A 19,822-nucleotide genomic window follows, 5' to 3' on the forward strand; every position below is an offset into this window, starting at 1 on the left:
GACAAGTTTTCAGTCTAAATGCTAGAGGTTTAATAAAAAATATTTGTATACATTTGGAGAGGTAAATATTTGACCATCTTAGATACATGTGAGAGAACTGCAAATAGTTTTGTCTTATGTTGAACTGATTTTTTGTACTTATACATTTAAAATTGAAGGCTCTTTAAACGTTTTTTTAAACGATTTTTCTTTGAATTCTCATTCAGGCTTAAGAGAAAATAATGGAATGGGCTTAGATGTGGACTACCTTGAGTTCTTAGGCATCTGTGTGAGATTTCCACAGTACAGTAACGTTGAGTAAAAAATCCCAGCTTCATGGCATTTACACAAAAATAAAACTAAAAATGTGTAAAATGATGTAACTGGAGGTTGTACGGTGGAGCAGCTGGTAGCACTGTTGCTTTGCAGCATAAAGGTCCTGTGTTTGAATCCCGAGCAGGCTTCTTTCTGCATGCAGTTCATATGTGGGCTCTCTCTGGGTACTCTGGCTTCTTCCTGCACTGTTAATTGATTAATCTAAATCACCCTCAGAGTGGGCATGCTTGGTCTTTTACCCTATGACATATTAGCGACCTGTCCAGGGTGTACCCCACCTCTTAACCAATCACGCTAGAGACAGGCACCAGCCCCCAGTGACCCTTCAAGGAAAAGCAGGTATAGACAAGAGAGGGATGATCCGTTTCCACTTAAAACAGACAAGTATTCCTTCTACTGGCATACTGATTAGTAGTTATAAAAGTGTTATCTATATTATTTATTATTTTGATATTTATACACAGATAAGCAAAACCGTAGATAAATGCCTGCTTAATTCACTGGTGCTTTTTAACTGCTTATTGCATAGAATATATCTTTCTGTCATATATTAGCTGATTTGTAGGGCTACGTGTTCATGGTAACCACCCTGCAGTCCGTTGATTGACAGACAAGCTGCTTGTAGCTTGCCAACTATACTTTTAACTCACTATTAATCCTGGACTGTGTGTAACTGGATCTGAATCCAACTAGATGAATGTATTCATCTGAAATGAAAAGAAAGCAAACTGGATTCTCAATAATTGGATATGAAATGGAGCGGTCTGGTAGTGCTTAGAGAAGACATTTGTTAGGAACTACCACTAAAAAAAAACTGATATGAAGTTAGCCGATGAGTTTGTACCACTTCAAATATACTAAGAAAATTGTTTTTTGTCATAAAGTGAGGTTTATAAAGTAATATAGTTTGGAAATGTATCTGGGCACTCTGCATAAGCTGTAATCATTTTCACCATGGTAAAATCTTTAGAATATGACTGTACTTTGATCATAAATGCATTCAATTAAATTTTAAAAAGTGAATATACAGATTCATTACACACAAAATTGTATTTTTCAAAACCTTTTTTTCTGCTAAGTTTGATCATTTGGGTTTACAGCTAATAAAAACCCATATCGCTAAACACTTAATCCTTGGTTTGCTCACAATGGGATCTTGAATTGCAAATTAAATGAAAAATGTACTTTTATCTGTAAAGAGGAACGTGGACTACTAAGCAACGGTACTTTTGCTTTTTAGCCCATGTAAGACTATTCTGACATCTGGAGGTTCATTAGTGGCTTGAAGCCTCCAATAGGTGTAGGCTTTGCTTCACAATCCTCCCAAATTTGCAGTTATTCCCAGTGCTTGTGCACATTTTTCTACCACATCAGCTCCAATTGAGTTTTCAATCACTTCGGAGGAAAAAGACAAGCAGAAACATTTACTTTGTTAGTATTCTTAATAGCTTGTATACACAATGTATAGGAGCACCAATAAAAAAACCATTTTTGTCCAGAAATTTTTTGACATTTTTTTTAAAAAAAGCCACAGATTTTTCTTCTTCTTCTACAGAAAGCAAAAAAGCTCTGTACATGAACAAACAGAACAGCCGAATTCCTCATCACGAGCCGCCAAGTCAAACAACTCAGTCGCTCATTTCATATCATCTCTGAAGCAAAAAAAAAAAAAAAACAAAAAAAAAAAAAAAAAGACCAGCTGCCTGCTGCTTACCTAGGACACTACGTTACACAAACGGCTTCTGATATTCAAAACACAAGATATGTAAGAAATGTACTTTCCAAAAATTGTGAAAAAGTGCAATACAGGTTCAACTGTTTACAACTCAACAGATCGTTTCCCAAACGGTGTCCGCTCCTTTTTCTCCCCGTTTCCTTCGAAACGCGCTCCTCGTTTGTCTCCAAAGTTAAAATCTCTTACAGTTATACTGACATTCATGACGATGCACATTTATGCAAAACATGGTATTCACAAAAAGTAGAGGAAATTACTATGATTGCAAATGACAACATTTCTTTGGGTAAGAGGGTAATGAAAAACTAGCCTCCGAGGCAGACCTATTTTTCTTCTGTTTTTTACAGCAGATTTGTGTTGAGAACAAGCTTCTTTTTATTTTTCTTCTTACAAAACCTACCATATATATATAAAAAAAAATCTGGGAATCCCTTTCAAAAGGCTAACATCTTTGCATTTTCTAATGTTTGTATCAGAACCACAGTGTGGCAATTGATGAAGAGGAACAGAAAAAAACAAACATCAAAAAATGCCCAAGTATTTCAGCTGAAGAAATGTCTTTTTTCATTTTTGTGGGGGGAAACGCACACATACGACCAAACTTGTTGTATAAAAGATAACTTTTCATTTGCTGCTGTATGATTGAATGACTGCTTTCTTCTTTTTAGGAGAGCTGTCAGGTGGTAGGAGGTGGGTCAGCACCCTGAGTCCGCGGTAACTCTGACCGGCGTGGAGCTGCTCTCAAAGTCCCACAGAATGATCCACAAGCTCTCATGGAAGCAAGGGGCGAATTAACGGCGAGTCTTCTCCATGGTCTGACGTACAAACACGTTGGTAAGGCTTTTAAAACGGAGCCCCCACGACAAACAGAAAGGCCAAAGAGCATTTTAGTGTACGAAGTGGACGACACGATGCCAGGGGAGAAAGTTCCTGTAGAAACCCAATCAGGCTTCACTCCTCTGCTGATATGAAAACTGAGCTTCAGGACTCAATTTAAATCACAAGTAATAATAATAATAATAATAATAATAATAATAATGAAACAATGGGAAAATATGGAAAGAATGAGGCAGTTTAAAAACAACATGTATGTACATATTCGTAAGGATATGCATGTAAAAAATAAAATAACATTGAAAATAATAGGTCATGGCACAGTATATAACACAAGAGGGTAAAAAGCAAAATAGAAATAAAATATTGTAGTTTTGTAAAAAAAAACAAAAAGAAAAAATATATAGTAAAGGGAGGAGCTGACATCCGATGCTCACTTCACTGAAACGGCCCAATAGATATACAAAACGCACAAAGAAAACACTGATCAAATACTGTGTTGTAGTCAGCGCTGCACATGCAGCAGCATCAAAAACCAGCATGTTTATGATCTTCCTCCTCTTCACGTCACGTTGAGTCGACTGTCTGCGGCGGGTTTTTTGCTGGAGGAAAAAGATAAGATTCACAATCGTCCGGCTGAAAGCAACCAGTGCTTAAAAGTTCATTGTCTCTGAGATTTGTTCTTCATATAAACATGAAGCGTCTCCATTATCTTCCTCCTCATGGTGATCTCCTGTCTGAGACTGAGCAAGGTGAGCCGGGAAGAAGTTCCTAGATTTAAGTCTGGAGGTTCGTTGTCTCTTTTGGGCCCCAGAGGCCGTTACATGTCCACAGTTTGCCTGTGAAAATTGTGTGGCTTTTCTGAATATATGTGTGTGTGTTAGTGTGTGTGTGTGTGTGTGTGTGAGTGAGTGAGTGAGAGAGAGAGAGTGTGTGTCTCTCCGAGCGAGTGCATGGTCATGGCGCTGTTGTGATGGCGTTCAGGTCTTTCATTAGGCCCTCGAGATGCGCCATCTCTTCGGTCAGCTCGTCGGGCTCGTAGCTCTGAGGGAGAGGAACAGGGTTACTGCGAGGGGCAGGGGAGGGGCAGGGGGGAAGGGAGGCAAGCACCTGGAAGGAGGGAAGGAAGAAAGGAAAGGAGAGGAGGAAAGGAGGGAGAGGAGGTCAGTCTGGGATCCATCAGAGAGAACAGGAGGGAGGTGGATGGGTGGGTTGAGGCGAGCTGGGGGATGGGTCAATGAGACTAAAGCAGACAAAAGCAAAACATGGACAACCAAAAGGAGCCACAGGCAATCATACAAGAGCCATGGAGGTAAAAATCAAAAAATATAAGTCATTCCAGTTATGGGTTTTGTTATGACCAGTTGTTAGAACAAAAAAATTGTTTCAAAAGCAGCCGACAACGGCAAGAAATTAAAATGAGATTGAAGTAGGAAGAAACAAAAAGAGAGAAAGAAGAAACAGAAAATGTGATTACAACAAGTCCGGCTGAAAGTAACTGTATAACCCAGAGCCTAGACAAAAACCTCACATGGATTTGGGAGGGTGATGTGTGAATAGTTTTTAGACAAGACTCATAATAACTAAAATATTAACCATGACCATCATTGCAATGCTACGAAGTACCAACGTGGGGCAGTATACTCACGCTGTCTACATCCTCCAGCATTTTGCTCGTCTCTGGTACGTCGGGGGCGTTGGGCACTGTGACTATCATTGGAGTGCGTGTCCTTCCTAGTGTTCCAATGCAGGCTGTTTTTACAATGTGAGGGTGAGTTGGAGGCCCTGGAGGGGGAAGAGGTTTGTAAAAGCTTAGAGTTAGTGCTGGGCCACCCTGAGCGATTCCTTAAGTTATGTTAGAATACAATTACTTATCCAACCTGCAGGAAGATCCTGTGATGCACTGACATCAGTCCATCACTCTATTTGAATTATCTTTATTCACATCATAACTATGATTAATCAATACACTACAATGCCAGTAAAAGTATTCAGACCCCTAATACTTTTCCACATTTTGTTATTTTACAACCTCAAACTTTCTTGTTTTTTTATTTATTTTCATTTGTTTTATGACAAAGCAACACAATGTAGGAGCATAACTGAAGTTGAAGAAAATGATTTTGAGTTTTTACAAATACAAATCTAAAAAGTGTGGTGTACATTTATTTTCATCCCCCTTTTACTCTCAGCCTTCCATCTTCCTATCGACTCTCACTGAACTGATATCTCCATATTGTGCAAGTATTCATTAATCCCTAAGCGCACATTTAACTGCATGTGAAAGAAGATTAAAAATGTAAAGCCAAATATACCCTATTCACAAAATCTGTTTTAATGTAAATTATACCTGACTCAGTATACTTGTAGTATACTGATGCCTAGGCTGACTACAAATATATTTGTATGTCAAAATATTATTTACTTACAATATGGTAATACCTTAAAATACATCAAACTAGAAATTACAGTGAACTTAAATATTAATAATATATTTTGAAGTGAGTACTTTAGCTATTTTTGTCTTGCTGGGAGGACAAACATTAGCTGAAGGAATTAAATTACACATCCTAATACTTGTTGGTATGGTATTTTTAATTTTTATAACTGTGCTATCAAAGATGTCAGAGCACATTAAACTGGCGACTGCAGTCGCAGTTAAATATGTTAACTGAGAAAATATGTACACTTGTCAGGGGATTTGTCAGAGAAGCTCGTACTCCTGCTCTTCAAGGGCTTCAAGGTCACTTTCGTTGCCCCTTACTCTACTCCAGAAAAGAAGTGGAGCACCCTGGTAGAGTCGTGTTCAGATGCTTCCACATTCGGGGGTTGCCACAGCAAGTCAGCACAACTTGCACACAGACTTGGTAGAGTTTTTATGTCAGATGCTCTTCCTGACACAACCTTGAATCGGACCCAGGTGCCCCCCGTTAAAGACGGGACTTACCCCGCTGCACCATGAAGGGATTAACAGAAGTGCAACACCCTATGTCTTTGAAATCTAGGGTTGAGACCGAAGAGTGAAGGGCAAGGAAGGGAAACAGGATTTAACCATACTGTGCATGGCGTGTCCCAATCTGCCAAAAGGACGTCTTAAAACTTTCTTTTAATAGCAGTTTTCTTATTGCCACTCACCCATAGAGACCAGATTTGTGGAGTACACAACAAATATTTGACTAGGGATCAGTACCTTTCACATTTGAACTGATACTGTACCAATGCCCGATACGTGGGAATCTGTATCAGTACTCAACGGTGCCAGTTTCGGTCCTTTGTATGTTTATGTGGTGATAAATCTTAATTCTAACATATTTATTTCTGTGCCACCCGGCCTGCACGGTAGCACTGTTGCCTTGCAGCAAGAAGGTCCTGGGTTCAACTTCCGGCCGGAGGTCTTTCTACATGGAGTTTGCATGTTCTCCCCGTGCATGCTTGGGTTCTCTCCGTGTACTCCGGCTTCCTTCCACAGTCCAAAAACATGACTGTTAGGTTAATTGGTTTCTCATGGAAAATCGCCCACGCTTCCATTCCCTCAGTGTCATGTTGATGTGTTTAGGTTCCGAAACATGGTATTGTTTGATTTTACTTTATTTGTCCTGACCATCTGAGCTATGAATCTATGCATCTCCTCCAAAGTTACCTGCTTCTCTGATTAATCTTTTGCTGGCCAGGCCCATCAATATAGTTGAACTGGCATGTCTTGGTAGGTTTGCAGTTATACCATGATTTTTCCATGTTTGGATAATAGATTAAACAGTGCTATGTTAGATCTTCAAAGCTTGGCATATTGTTTTATAACCTAACCTAGCTTTAAACTTTCCCTCAACTTTATCGCTGACCTGTCTGCTGTGTTCCTTGGTGTCCTTGATGCTGTTTGTTCTCACTGTTATTCTCCCTTGTTACTCTAAAAAGCCTCTGAGGCCTCTAAAGAATAGTTGTATTTATACAGAAATTAACTTATACACAAAGTCAACTACTTATTTATTAAGTAGTTGACTTCAGAAGAAACATGAGGCACAGAATTTTATCTAGAGGCATCAGATTAAATGGGGCTGAATACAAATGCACACCACACTTTTTACATTTTTATTAGACCAAAGGCAATCAGAGGATTTTCCGCACACTTATTCTGTACAATATTTCATTTTTTATTGTGAACTTTCTGTCGCAGAGACCTTCATCAGAGCATACTCGGTCTCTTCCACCTAAAGCTCACAATAAAGGGTGAAATCTTGTACAGAATAAGTGTGCGGAAATCCTCTGTTTGCCTTTGGACTATTTTTGCTTTCCAGCACCTTAACCAAGACATATCCAGGTTGAGCGGTACTCCTGCTGTAGCTTCTACATTTTTATTGGTAAAAAATGTCAAAAACCTTGTTTTCAACATTTTGTTGTTTGTTGTTGTCTTATGCAAAAAGGAAAACCTGTCTAAGATGTCTGGTTTACAGCTGTGCACTTAACATTGGGGTTAGTGGAAAGGTTCAGGGTCAGTCTCAGGGGTTAATTACAGCTTGTTGGCTTCTTTTGCTAATAAGAACGGGCTTCTTGTAATTGCTCAAGTTATGAGCATAATTATACTGGATTAGACCGAAACTGGATTGAATAAGAATGTAATAAAATTGAATGAGAATGGTTAAATTGGGCTGAGTGTGAAAGGATTTGAAAGAGAAACTCACTGTTTTGGATGTCGTTATAATTGAATTCGACTGCATGGACATGTTAATGGGTTGGAATGGTACTTTTCTGTGAAGTTTTTCTATATAGATGAACTCAAGTAAACACACTGAATTATAGGCTAAAACATGGTAAAGATTAATTAACGTCTATTAGGTTTTATTACTTTACATTGGTGAAATGTCAAACTTGATTTTATGATCTGCAAATAAGGTCGATGTAACAAAATAAACCGTTCTGAATGGAATGACTCATACTGGTAAAGAAGACTCTGGGTGTGGCTCACCAGTCTGAGCAAGCAGGGGCATGTTGGGCAGGGAGGGGTGCTCGTATGATGGATGGCCGGAGACTGGGATTGCAGGTACAGCAAAGCTCTTCAGGGGGTGGGCGTGGGCATGCGGGTGGGCTGGGCGGTGTGGGGGAAGGTTGCTGGAGTAGCTGGGCTCTTCCTCAGTGGTGGTGGAGCCGTGGTAGCTGCCCTCAGGGTCAGCCATGATCTCGGAGGGGCAGGAGACCTGGGAGGAGGCGGTAGGTGGAGGGAGGGGCTCCGAACTGGGGGTGTTCCTCACAGATTCTGGAGGAGAGGCAGAGGAAGCAGTAGAGGTACAGTTTTCACACAGCCTTCATATTTGTTTAGTGAAATAACTGTATACGAGATGAGGATGGTGATCGTTCCACATCAAGTATGCAAAACATGGAGTCAACTTAACGGAGAAATTAATTAAAATTGTTCTCTAGGGTGTCATCAAATTTGATAATTAAGTACTAAAGACATTTTAAACCCACTGATTCATTTGTTGCAACTTTGATAATCTGAATAAATTACAGTTTTGTTTATCTTGTGTGCAAATTTACATTAATGGGTCTGACTTTTGGCAAGATTTGCAATTTAAATATATTAACGCAGACTTCACATTACATACAACCAGGGACCTAATTAAAATTTAGAAGATTATGGTGACAAAACTAAACAGCTGCAGATATATTCTACGCTAATATGAACTGTGTCTTTGACCTTTTTGGCTAGCTTGTTGCGTTTACATGCAAATCAAAATCCAATTATGAAATATTTTTCTCATAATTTAATGGTTATGTGGAACACAATAAAACAGGTATCAATAGAGAAGCATCAGTTAATTGGTCAGAGATTGGAATGAGTAAATTATCTCTAGATTGGTGATGGAAGTGAAATGCTGAAACATATTTTTCCAATTCATTGAATGCAACAAAACTAAGAACTCCCAGCATTTGCGGTCCAAAAACGCACCAACCAACAGCATGCACTTTGACACACTTTTTTGGAGTTTAATTAAAATCGGATTACGGTTAATGACGTGCTTTAACCCACAAATAAGGATAACCTTGTAATTGCATCATTTTCTGTGAAAGAACCTGCAGCTGATTTATGTTACACTCCTTGGGGAAAAAAAGAATGGGTCAAAATCAGCTTTGACAGATCAGACCTTACAGAAAACTGGAAATTGGTATCGATCAGGAGATGACTGATGGGTAGCATTGATAGTACACATCCAATTATTATGCAAAAAAACATATAAATCATTTTTTTAAGCATTAGTATCCCCTACTTTGTCCAAATATGTTCACACTATGATCATACAAAGAAAAATTAGACAAATGTCTGTAATGTCAAAGGTTATCATTTCTAACTCTTAAAAATAAGCTTTTCTCAAAATATCTTCATTATCCAGCCGGCACTTTGTTTATTCTTTAAAACATTTATCAAACTAGATTTTATCTCAAATGTTTGTGGTTTAAGTCCAGCTCAGGACCCTTATATAAACAGCCCTCTCTCCACTTCCTGTCCTGTCGGTCTTCCACTGTGAAATAAAAGGCACCGTTGCCCAAAATTCCCATATGTGAAAACAATATGACATCAAACCATAAAATAATCACAATATTTAAATATTAATAATTAAACAAGTATTCTCCAGCTACAACATTAAAAGCCTAAAAACCTGGGTTTCACATTTTGTGTTTTCAGGTTGCTGTTAACAACGCAATATGTCAAACAGCTATTGTCATCACAACTGCAAAGGACTGTTTGGATGCAATATTTGGAAGGCTATAATATTTCAGGTAAGATGCATTCTCACTCTGCTAGCCGTTATTATATTTGTCTAGTTAGAGGGACTTTTTCTCATTTTTATGACGACACCCTACATAGATATTAGTGACCAAGATGCTAAAACTTAAGGAGAGAATAAGGGACATCATGATGGTGGAAAAGAAAGAGATAAGGGAGAACTGTGGATTGATTAAAATAAATACAATCATGGAAATCTTTAAAAATAATTCCATTGAATGTTTTTCTTTTATCTTGCAGCCCTAACCCTCCCAACATGAGGGGATGGGCTACAGGAAAATAGCCAAGCAGCTGGGTGATCAGGCAACAACTATTAGCCCATTTATAAGAAAATAGAAGAACTTAAAGATGACGGTCAATCCTCCTCGGTCTGAGGCTCCATGCAAGATCTCACCTCGTGGGGCATCAATCATCATGAGGAAGGTGAGGGAACAGCCCAGAACTGCATGGCAGGACCTAGTAAATGACCTGAAGAGAGCTGGGACCACAGTCTCAAAGAAGACCATAAGTAACACACTACGCTGCTCAAGCCAACGCAGGTCCAGGTCCGTCTGAAGTTTGCCAATGACCATCTGGATGATCCAGAGGAGGAATGGGAGAAGGTCATGTGGTCTGATGAGACAAAAATAGAGCTTTTTGGTCTAAACTCTACTCTCCATGTTTGGAAGCAGAAGAAGGATGAGTCCAACTCCAAGAATACCATCCCTACCATGAAGCACGGAGGTGGAAACATCATTCTTTAGGGATGCTTTTCTACAAAGGGGACAGGACGACTGCACCGTATTGAGGGGAGGATGGATGAGGCCATGTATCGAGAGATCTTAGCCAACAACCTCCTGCCCTCAATAAGGACATTGAAGTTGGGTCATGGCTGGGTCTTCCAGCATGACAATGACCCGAAGCACACAGCCAGGGCAATAAAGGAGTGGCATCATAAGAAGCATCCCAAGGTCCTGGAGTGACCTAGCCAGTCTCCTGAACCCAATGGAAAATCTTTGGAGGGAGCTTAAAGTCTGTGTTGCCTAGCGACAGCCCCAAAACCTGAAGGATCTGGAGAAGATCTGTATGGAGGAGTGGTCCAGAATCCCTGCTGCAGTGTGTGCAAACCTCGTCAAGAACTACAGGAAACGTCTGATATCTGGAACTGCAAACAAAGGTTTCTGTACAAAATCTTAAGTTTTGTTTTTCTGATCTATCAAATACTTATGTCATGCAATAAAATGCGAATTAATTGATAAAAAAAAAAAAAAAACACAGACAATGTGATTTTCTGGATTTTTGCTGTAGATTCCGTCACTCACAGTTAAAGTGAACCTATGATAAAAATTAAAGACTTCTACATGCTTTGCAGGAGGGAAAACCTGCAAACCGGCAGAGCATCAAATACTTCTTCTCTCCACTGTATGTATGTTTTACACTCTTATTTTGGAGGAAAAATTAAGTAGTTCTTGAGTTGCTCTGCTGCAATGACAGAGTGAAATAAAAAAGGCTGCTTGCTGTGCAACACTCAGCTTGAATAAGCGTCGACTTATTTTTAATTGTTTGTCTGGCAGCATTTTGGTAGGGAAACAATGCTAAAGTTGGCATCTGCTTCAGAGCTTCCTGTCAGCGATAAACCAAAGGACTATTTCACAGTTTTTAAATGAGTCTTGAGTTCAGTTGATCATATTTGGTTTAAAATCTAAAAGATTTTTTCTTTAAAGCAGTTTTTTTGATTTGTGAAATCTGTACGTTATTTGTAAAATCAGACAAAATAGAATACATTTTTTTTCTAAAAATATTATTAAAATCTAGTCTCATTCTAATAAACCCAACAACATGAATTGTTTTGTCTGGTAAGCTAGGTGTATCATTAAACCCTATTTAAAACATATCTTATTTTGATTTGTTTAATCTATTTGTAAAATCAAAAAAGAACTATGTCAATTTAGTAAAGGACAGTTTCCCTGTTTTTAAGGCGTTTGGACAACGTTTGATTACCTGTTGCTCAAAATTTAAAATACCAACACTGATCAAACTTGAACTAAACTATTCTACAATGAGGCTTATTTAAACACAGTTTTACTCTATTTGTGAAATCACAAAATGGGCTATTACTGGCATTAGGACCACCTCAGATGGGTTGAAAACTGCTGTACTTAAAGCAGTTAAACACTAATTCAATATCCTTTAAAACACGGTTTGTAAGCTGCGAAATTTTTACCCTACTTGTGCCCTCTGTGGGCAAAGTATCAATTCTAGAGGTAGGGAAGAAAGCAAAATAAGTAGAGCATAGATTGTTTCTACCTGAGCCAAAAGCCACAGTGTCTATGAAAAGCTGAAAAGAAGTGCAATAAAATATGTTTACATTTAGAAAAACCCTTATTTTCTAATCTGAACAACTGTAGAGGTCTAAACTGTTCAGTACTGAAGCAGTAGAGGCCCAAAAGTAATTCAACAAAAACTTTAACCACATTAATATTTTAAAAATTGATGAAAAACAGAACAAATATAATTGAAAGCTCAAACATCAAGAGAAAATCTACATGACAGTAGAAATGAATTATAAATGTAACAAGATGGCAGCAGCTTCCCATGTTTGAAAAATCAAAAAACAAATCAGTAAGTGAATGTGGCCAGCTAAATCATGCTTTGCCCTCATGTGCATTTCTCCTGCTATCCAGCAGAGGGCAGTGTCTCACCTGAAGAGTCCACCCTTTCTAGATGGGAGATGGAGGTGGCGCAGGCGTGCGGGTGAGGGTGCCCGCTGCCTTGATGGTAGAGGTAGCTGCATGTCGGTGATACCAGGCTGCCCATGTGATAAAAGTGATGATGGTTATCGAGGGAATGGATGGGGTGAGCACTAATCACAGCTGTGAATGGAAATGGACATGGATACACAAACACACACACACACACACACACACAAACAGGATGAGATGTTTAACCAGGTCCAATTATAATGAAGGATGAGGTTACACACATGCAGTTTCCTGTGATAAATGCTCTCCTGATCTTTGTTTGTCAGTCAGGAACTGATCTCAGCAGTAAAATAATTCACACAACAAATCATTTAAACATTTTATGAGAAGCATGAAATGGAGTATTTGTGCTTTTGATTTCTGGAGAGTTTTCCATAATAACTACTGCCTGTTCTCACATGTTCACACACACACTTACGCTGGGGTGGCTGTGCGTCAAAAGGCATCATCATTTTAGGCCTCATCCCTCGGCGGCCTGCTAGTGTGGACATGCTGTCGTCTGATTCGTGGCCTAAAAGGTATGGTGAAAATCAGCCAATCAGATCAGTTGCTATTCTAATGCTCTCTGTTTCTTGTTAATGGCCCCTCATTATTTTAATCAGTTGTGTATCACCGTGTGATATTTCCAAATGTCACTTGTACTGGAAATAAATTGTGGCAATCATGAGGGCTTGCAGCGTTATGATATGTAATGAGCGTCGTGAGCCACGTATGATAAAGCATGAAATGTTTTGCATGGCAATCACAGACAAAGACACATCCTTGACTCAAATTCTTCATGTTTCTGAAAGCAAACCTGCAGGTTTTGTTGAATTTCCTGTTCAAGTAATAAAACTCACTTCTTGGTCAACCTCTCGAAATGCCACTTCCTGTCTGCCAGGCAGACTCAGACATATGCTCAATGTTATTATGAATGCGCACTCAGGCAGTTAGGGTGACATTTCACTTTGATCCCTTTTCCAAAACATTACCTTTTAAGCCTTTGCATTTGGAAAAAACTGACCTCGGTAAGAGTTGCGCCTCTGCTGCAGGTGGGGGTTGCTCTCTAGGCCGCTGTCGGCGGGCGTGATGTCCTGCGAGGTGCGAGGGATGGGCGTCTCGGTCATCACGGGGTTGGGATCTGGCGACTTGTCCATGGGCTTCAGCTCCAGCCTCTCGTGGTGAATCCAGAGATCAGGTGGCTTCAGGTCTTTGGAGTTTCCCTTGTACTTGTGGGAGCCGTTTGAGGACTTTGAGGCAGCCCGCTTTCTGCAGGAGAAAACAGCACCCACGGTAAAATGAATAACTTGTTTGTACATGGAGTGGCTGGAGAGAACAAAGAAGAGAACTGGAGGAGAGAAGCATGCAGCAACGACCATAAAAAATGATGGAAGGGAATAAGTTAGTGAAGATCTTACTTTTTCTGGTGGGATGTGCTGCGCCGTGTGCACAGTAAGGCTCCTACTACAACCAATATGATAGTGAAGACTCCTACTGCGATTATGATGACAATGATAAGGATGGGATTTTCAGCTCCAACACCTGTTTTACCTCGAGAAGAGACAAAATGATTTAGACTAGATTTATTAAGTCACGAGCACATCAACAGTCAGGGGAAAACAAACGTTTCAATGACTGTTAAGAGAAAACCTAAGTTAAACTGTTTCTAGAGCAGCCTTTACCAGCACTAACTTAACGTTGTTGTTTTTGGCTTCATCTGTCTCCCAAATTGCTGTGAATGAATTTTGGTTTCTTTACAGCTCTACTGGTGTCCCACCACCACATTTCAATCAGATTGAGATCTGGCCTTTAACTGGGCCATTGCAGCACCATGATTTGTGCCTTTGTTGGGATCATTGTCCTGTTGACAACCCAAATTCAATGTTGGGTCAGTTGTTGTACAGATGACCTCATCATTGATCCTAGAGTACATTGCTGACCCTGAGGCTGCAAAACAAACCCAAACCATCCCCCTCCATCACCGTGCTTCTGGCATGAGGTGGTTGTGTTAAGACGTTGTGTTTGGCTTTCTCCAAACATAGCACCGTACAATGACCATACATATACATTTTAGTCTCATCTGCCCACAGGACATTGATTCAGGACTCTTGTGATTCAATAAATGCATCTTTGCAACCTAATTCATGCTGCCATGACCTTTAACATCTACCATGCTAACTGAGACTCTTAGGTATTCTGCAGTTTCCGAGCATTTAATGGTAGATCTTGAGATGAATATTCTTGGATGTTCATTCCTGGGTAAAATGGCATCTGTTCGGACTTTTATGGCCTTATGACCCATCCCAGATTGCTGGGCAGCAACTATTGCTTCTCTAAGATCATTGCTGAGGTCTTTCCAGCTTGGCATTGTGTTAAAACACACATGTGTATGTTCCAGACCAGCAGTTTGCAAAGAACTTCTGCCTTTTTAGAGGTATTCACACTTGCCAATGGTCAGCCAATCAAGTCCATTCATTTGTTGCGCCTGGCTGCTTTCTTTGTAATATCCTATGGAAGCAGAAAGGGTGTACTTTCTTTGGCTCATGACTTTATAAGGATGGAAAGAAGATCATTAAAATGTGAGAATTATAGAAAAGCTTAAAGCTAAAAAAAAAAAAAAAAAAAATTATCCAAGTCAAATTTTTCTGTACACAAGCTTGGACCCTTGGCACAGTGTTTATATACTTTGCATATGTTGCTGTGAACTCATTTATTTTGCTCTAAAATACCCATTTTACATCTACTTCTAACCTCTGTTCTAAATGTTAAACATAACAGGGGTGTTAAAATTGATGTTAACTATCCAATTGGCCTTTAAAGCCAGACAGACTAGTTAGCATGTGGGTTTAAGGACTTACCAACTGTATTTCGAGCATCTTCTGGATAAGAGTTGACTGGAGGTCCTGCCTTTGGTAGGAGATTTGAAGCTGATTCAAACAGAGAAAACAAATAAGATTCTCGAGGCCTCCTGGGGAAAATTCAAAGGTCTACAAACTCTACAAGCACACATTTTGGCAGTCATGCAGTGCAACTTGTCATCAGCCCAGAAGATGGAGCTCCTAAGAAAGAGAAGCACGTGAGGTGCAGCTGGCAGTGATAAAGTGAGAAGAGGGAGTTTACCTTGGTCATTAGCCATTTTGTCAGAGGACTCAGCTTAACAGGCCAAAGGAGAGCAGAGAGGAAGAGACAATAAAAAGCAAAACAAAAACGGTTAGCTGAGAAGAGCGGCAAGGGACAGCAAAATAAAAAGGAGGGACAGATGGGGGACTGTGGGGAGGAAGAGGGGCAAGACTAGAGAAATGAAAAACTTGTGAGAAAACTAAACAGTTGCTGAACAGACTGTGCGGCAGACAGAGCCGAACTGATAAAAGGAGCAAAGCGTCGATACAGAAATGATTAAAACTTCCCACAATAAAGCACAGATTGATTTCCAATACTAAAAAGCTTTACAAAAAAACCCAATGGCAACAAAATAAAACAGCCCTGTTAAATAACTGAAATTAAAAACGAAATGAGCTGCATGTGGCTCCACAACCCAATTCATCCTAAATGCTTTAATAAATTCTACGCTGCAGAGCAGATTTCCAATAGAACGACCCATCTAAAAGCAATAAACAAGACTTAGGGATGTTTTCCATAACAAATACAAGTGAAGAATATACTCAGGTCAGTATAGGAGTTTAACTCATGTTGTCTCCAAAAGGGAGATGGTGAGATTACCAGTTAATAGGCAAGCTGAAACTAAAGGCTAAAACTGTTGCAGCAATGAAGGCAAAGTTCCCAAGATGCTTCAGTTGATTTGTAGTATTTTTTCCTTTCAACCATCAACCTACAAACCTTGCAAAAGCATTTATACTTGACGTTTTTGACATTTTGTCACAATACAACCACAACCATCAATGTATTTTATATGAGAGACTAAGAAAAAGTAACGCATATTTATGGAAGAAAAATCTTCCAACCCCTTTACTTTAATACCCCTGAATAAAATCAAATGCAACCCACTTCCTTCACAACGTCGCCTAATTAGCAAACAGTTTCAACCCTAAGTAACTAGGTAAAGATTTTGAAAAAAACATGCATCAGTTTCCTTCTACTCTTCCAGTCACAGCTTGTCCTATTTTGTGTTGGTCTTTCACATGAAATTCCAATAAAATACATAAAAGTTTGTTTTTGAAACCAAACAAAATGTAAAAAGGTTCAAAGGCTAGGAGAACTGTACACCAAAGCTGCACAATCTATCGCAAATGTATTGTTATTGCAATGTCACTGTACTAATACGCATATCATGAAGAACTGCATAAATGTTAACTATTTAAGTCCCCTGCATTCAGACCCTCTAGGCCAGCAGTATATTTTTTTGATAATTGTTGCTTCATGTTTTGCAAGGTAAAGAGGTATAGAGGCTGAATAGACTTCTCATTATCTGGGGCCAATGTCTGCTATAAACCCGAACCAGAAAGACATTAGAACAATTATTTGCTTATTTATTGCAAGTCATATTATAATCTCAACATTCCCCAATATTATCTCATGTTTTCCTAATATTGCAACAGAAACAAAATCACAATTTTACCATAAAAAAGACATTTTTACCATTTTCCATGAGAATGTTCTCCAGCAGATGTTTTAAACTTACTCTTGGGAGTTCTGAACTGAACGGCTTCTGACATGGGCCCCATTCCCTTCGAGTTTCTGGCCTGGATCTTGAAGTAATAGGTGGTGTCCAGGGTCAGCTCCTGGATCTGGTGGGTGAGGCGGTTACCCACCACCGGTTCAATGACCCAGTCGTGGACCACAGCATTTACGTCGGTGCTGTAGTAGATAATGTAACCTAAAAGACAGGAGGAGTGAGACAAAACCTTAAGAGAGACACCATCTTTAAACAGAGGGCTCATGTTTATATGTTTATATTAATTTTAATAGGTTTATAGAAAGGATTTATTAGCATGTAGGATTAAATAATAGTTTCCAAATTAAATTGTGGAGTTATGAGATCTACTTATATATGGTCAAAATTACATTTCTTTTTTTTTTTTTTTTTACTTTGAGCCACAAATACTTTCTTTAGAGGCATTTCATATCTTTGCAGATATTTGATTTGTGTTTTTAATATATAGCTTTGTGCATTGATAGTTTATAAATTATATTAAATAAATATAAATATTTAAATATAAATAAAGTCTCGTGTGATTGGATGTAATAGATTTGAATTCTTCACTGTAAGAAAAGCAACCCCAAAGAAGCCCTAACTACTAAGTTTGTAAAACCAAGAAGTTGTACATTACACATTGAGGCAGATTAACATGGATTTTTAATATGCAAACAAAGAAGATATTCAAAGGAAGCTTGAAGTTCCTTTCTTCCTTTGTCCTGAAATAATCCGCTGTGGAAAACTGGCACCAGTTTCAAAACAAAACCTCTATTTCAGATATACTTTTATAAAACAAGCAAAAGTCTGAGATGGATGTTCAGAATAAACCAACAATCTACAAAAAGTTTTAAAAAAGTTCATTAGGTCTGCTTGGCTGGGACCAGAGGGATGTCTTGAAAGGCTGAGTTTAAGACACCACCAGAGAGGAAGTTTGATGCTCACCTGTAATTTTTCCATTGGCTTCAGAGGGAGGCTGCCAGTTGACAATTATGGTGCGAGGTTTGTTCTCTTTGCTCACCACTGTCACATCTTTTGGGGCGGAGCTGGGGACTGAGACACAAAGAGAAGAAATGAAATATGTTTTATTTTTTAATGAATAGATCCAATATAAAGTGTGTCACTATGACTGAGCTTGTTTGGCCACATAGATCCCATGAGTTTGCTCACTTATGTGACAAACCCCAGCCTGAGATGTAATCAGAACACTCCCTCTTAGAGAAAAGTTTCAGTTCTTGTAAGACATTATCCATCTGTCATTTTATGTACCATGCTTTTGTTCTATTTAGGGTTGCTAAGATGTTAAAAAAATGTCAGTCCACTCATTACAGTAAACACAGAGGAATTTATTTAGTTACATTATGGTATGGAAATCCAATAGGATTGTTTATTTAAAAATAGCAATAAAGCCAAATAGAGGCCGTGGACTTTGTTACCCGAGAGGCAAAACATTTAAAATGGCTCCCAATGTTAGTTGTTAGATTCAGAGGATGACATATGCCTTTCATCGTCTTTATCATTTGAATGACAGTTTATAGGAGCTGCACGGTGGCGCAGTTGGTAGCACTGTTGCCTTGCAGCAAGAAGGTCCTGGGTTCGATTCCTGGCCGGGGGTCTTTCTGCATGGAGTTTGCATGTTCTCCCCGTGCATGCGTGGGTTCTCACTGGGTACTCCGGCTTCCTCCCACAGTCCAAAGACATGCCTGTTAGGTTAATTGGTCACTCTAAATTGCCCTTAGGTGTATGAATGAGTGTGTGTGTGGTTGTTTGTGTGTTGCCCTGTGATGGACTGGCGACTTGTCCAGGGTGTACCCCGCCTCTCACCCATAGACTGTTGGAGATAGGCACCAGCTCCCCCACGACCCACTATGGAAGAAGTGGCAGAAAATGACTGACTGATGACAGTTCATTGAGTTATAGATTGTAATTACATCTAAAGTTTTGCAAAATACTGAAAAATTTTATTTTCTACCCCCCCCAAAGAGCCTGAACGACAGAAGAGTACATACAAGGTGAGGGCTGGTGTGAGATTCTCAAGTAGTAAATATATCACTGTTTTACAGCATCATAGTATTTACATACAAGTTAAAACCAAAATATATACCATGATCTAGCCAGACTGCAGCTCTTTGTCTTTATTATTATTTTTTGTTTGCAAAAGTATATATAAAAGCATTTACAGAATTAAATACACTGACTGTTTTTTAACCGCTCATTTGGTCAGTGTTCTGCCACCCAGTGAGGCTCTCTGTCAGCATAACAGCATCTTGACATGTACGGGACATGACATCACATCTATAACAAAGCAATTTAGATTAGTTAATTCTGAAGAAACTAATATAATTTGAATGAGCTAGCTAGAAAGCAAAAGGAGTACGGTACAAGGGTCGCCCTAGTTTAAAGGTTGTGGTCAGGAAAGGATCAATAAAACCAGGAAAGCTTCTTTTATTTTGCCATCTAAAAGCAGTGACTGAATCAGGTGTGGTTTGTGGCTCCTCAACTGGAGAAACCTGGCCATGGGTGTGCAAATCAAGAAAAATATGCCAATAAATATTAACAAAAAAACAACTTTTATTATTAATTGTTTCCATTGTTAGTGGTTAGTCTGATTGCATATTTTGAGTTGATGTGTGCTTATGTCTACTTACATCTGAGGAGGAAGAATTATCTACAATCACCAAATTTTCTGCAAGCTGCCCAATTCCAACAGCAGATCTACTCAGATCTACCTGTCCATATACACAATATCGTGCAGTCACAGCATCATTTTCTTCCCCAACCATTTGGGC

At 39.1% G+C, this 19,822-nt stretch overlaps 1 protein-coding gene across 1 annotated transcript in view; it reads right to left on the reverse strand.

Annotated features, from left to right (window-relative positions):
- Nucleotides 1-1,738: 1,738 nt before the first annotated feature.
- The window catches only part of neo1a (neogenin 1a), a 222,519-nt gene continuing 204,435 nt past the window's right edge, over nt 1,739-19,822 (reverse strand). Inside the window, exons 19-29 of the mRNA XM_047363495.1 lie at nt 17,979-18,086; nt 17,022-17,216; nt 15,503-15,535; nt 15,241-15,309; nt 13,801-13,933; nt 13,407-13,651; nt 12,822-12,914; nt 12,344-12,514; nt 7,845-8,132; nt 4,533-4,669; nt 1,739-3,928 (exon numbers count right to left, since the gene is read on the reverse strand). Coding sequence (XP_047219451.1) covers nt 3,842-3,928; nt 4,533-4,669; nt 7,845-8,132; nt 12,344-12,514; nt 12,822-12,914; nt 13,407-13,651; nt 13,801-13,933; nt 15,241-15,309; nt 15,503-15,535; nt 17,022-17,216; nt 17,979-18,086 — 1,559 coding nt within the window. The 3' untranslated portion in view covers nt 1,739-3,841. The remainder of the gene's footprint in view (nt 3,929-4,532; nt 4,670-7,844; nt 8,133-12,343; nt 12,515-12,821; nt 12,915-13,406; nt 13,652-13,800; nt 13,934-15,240; nt 15,310-15,502; nt 15,536-17,021; nt 17,217-17,978; nt 18,087-19,822) is intronic.

The sequence above is a fragment of the Girardinichthys multiradiatus genome, chromosome 4 (assembly GCF_021462225.1).
Source record: "Girardinichthys multiradiatus isolate DD_20200921_A chromosome 4, DD_fGirMul_XY1, whole genome shotgun sequence".
Classification (NCBI taxonomy): Eukaryota; Metazoa; Chordata; class Actinopteri; order Cyprinodontiformes; family Goodeidae; genus Girardinichthys; species Girardinichthys multiradiatus.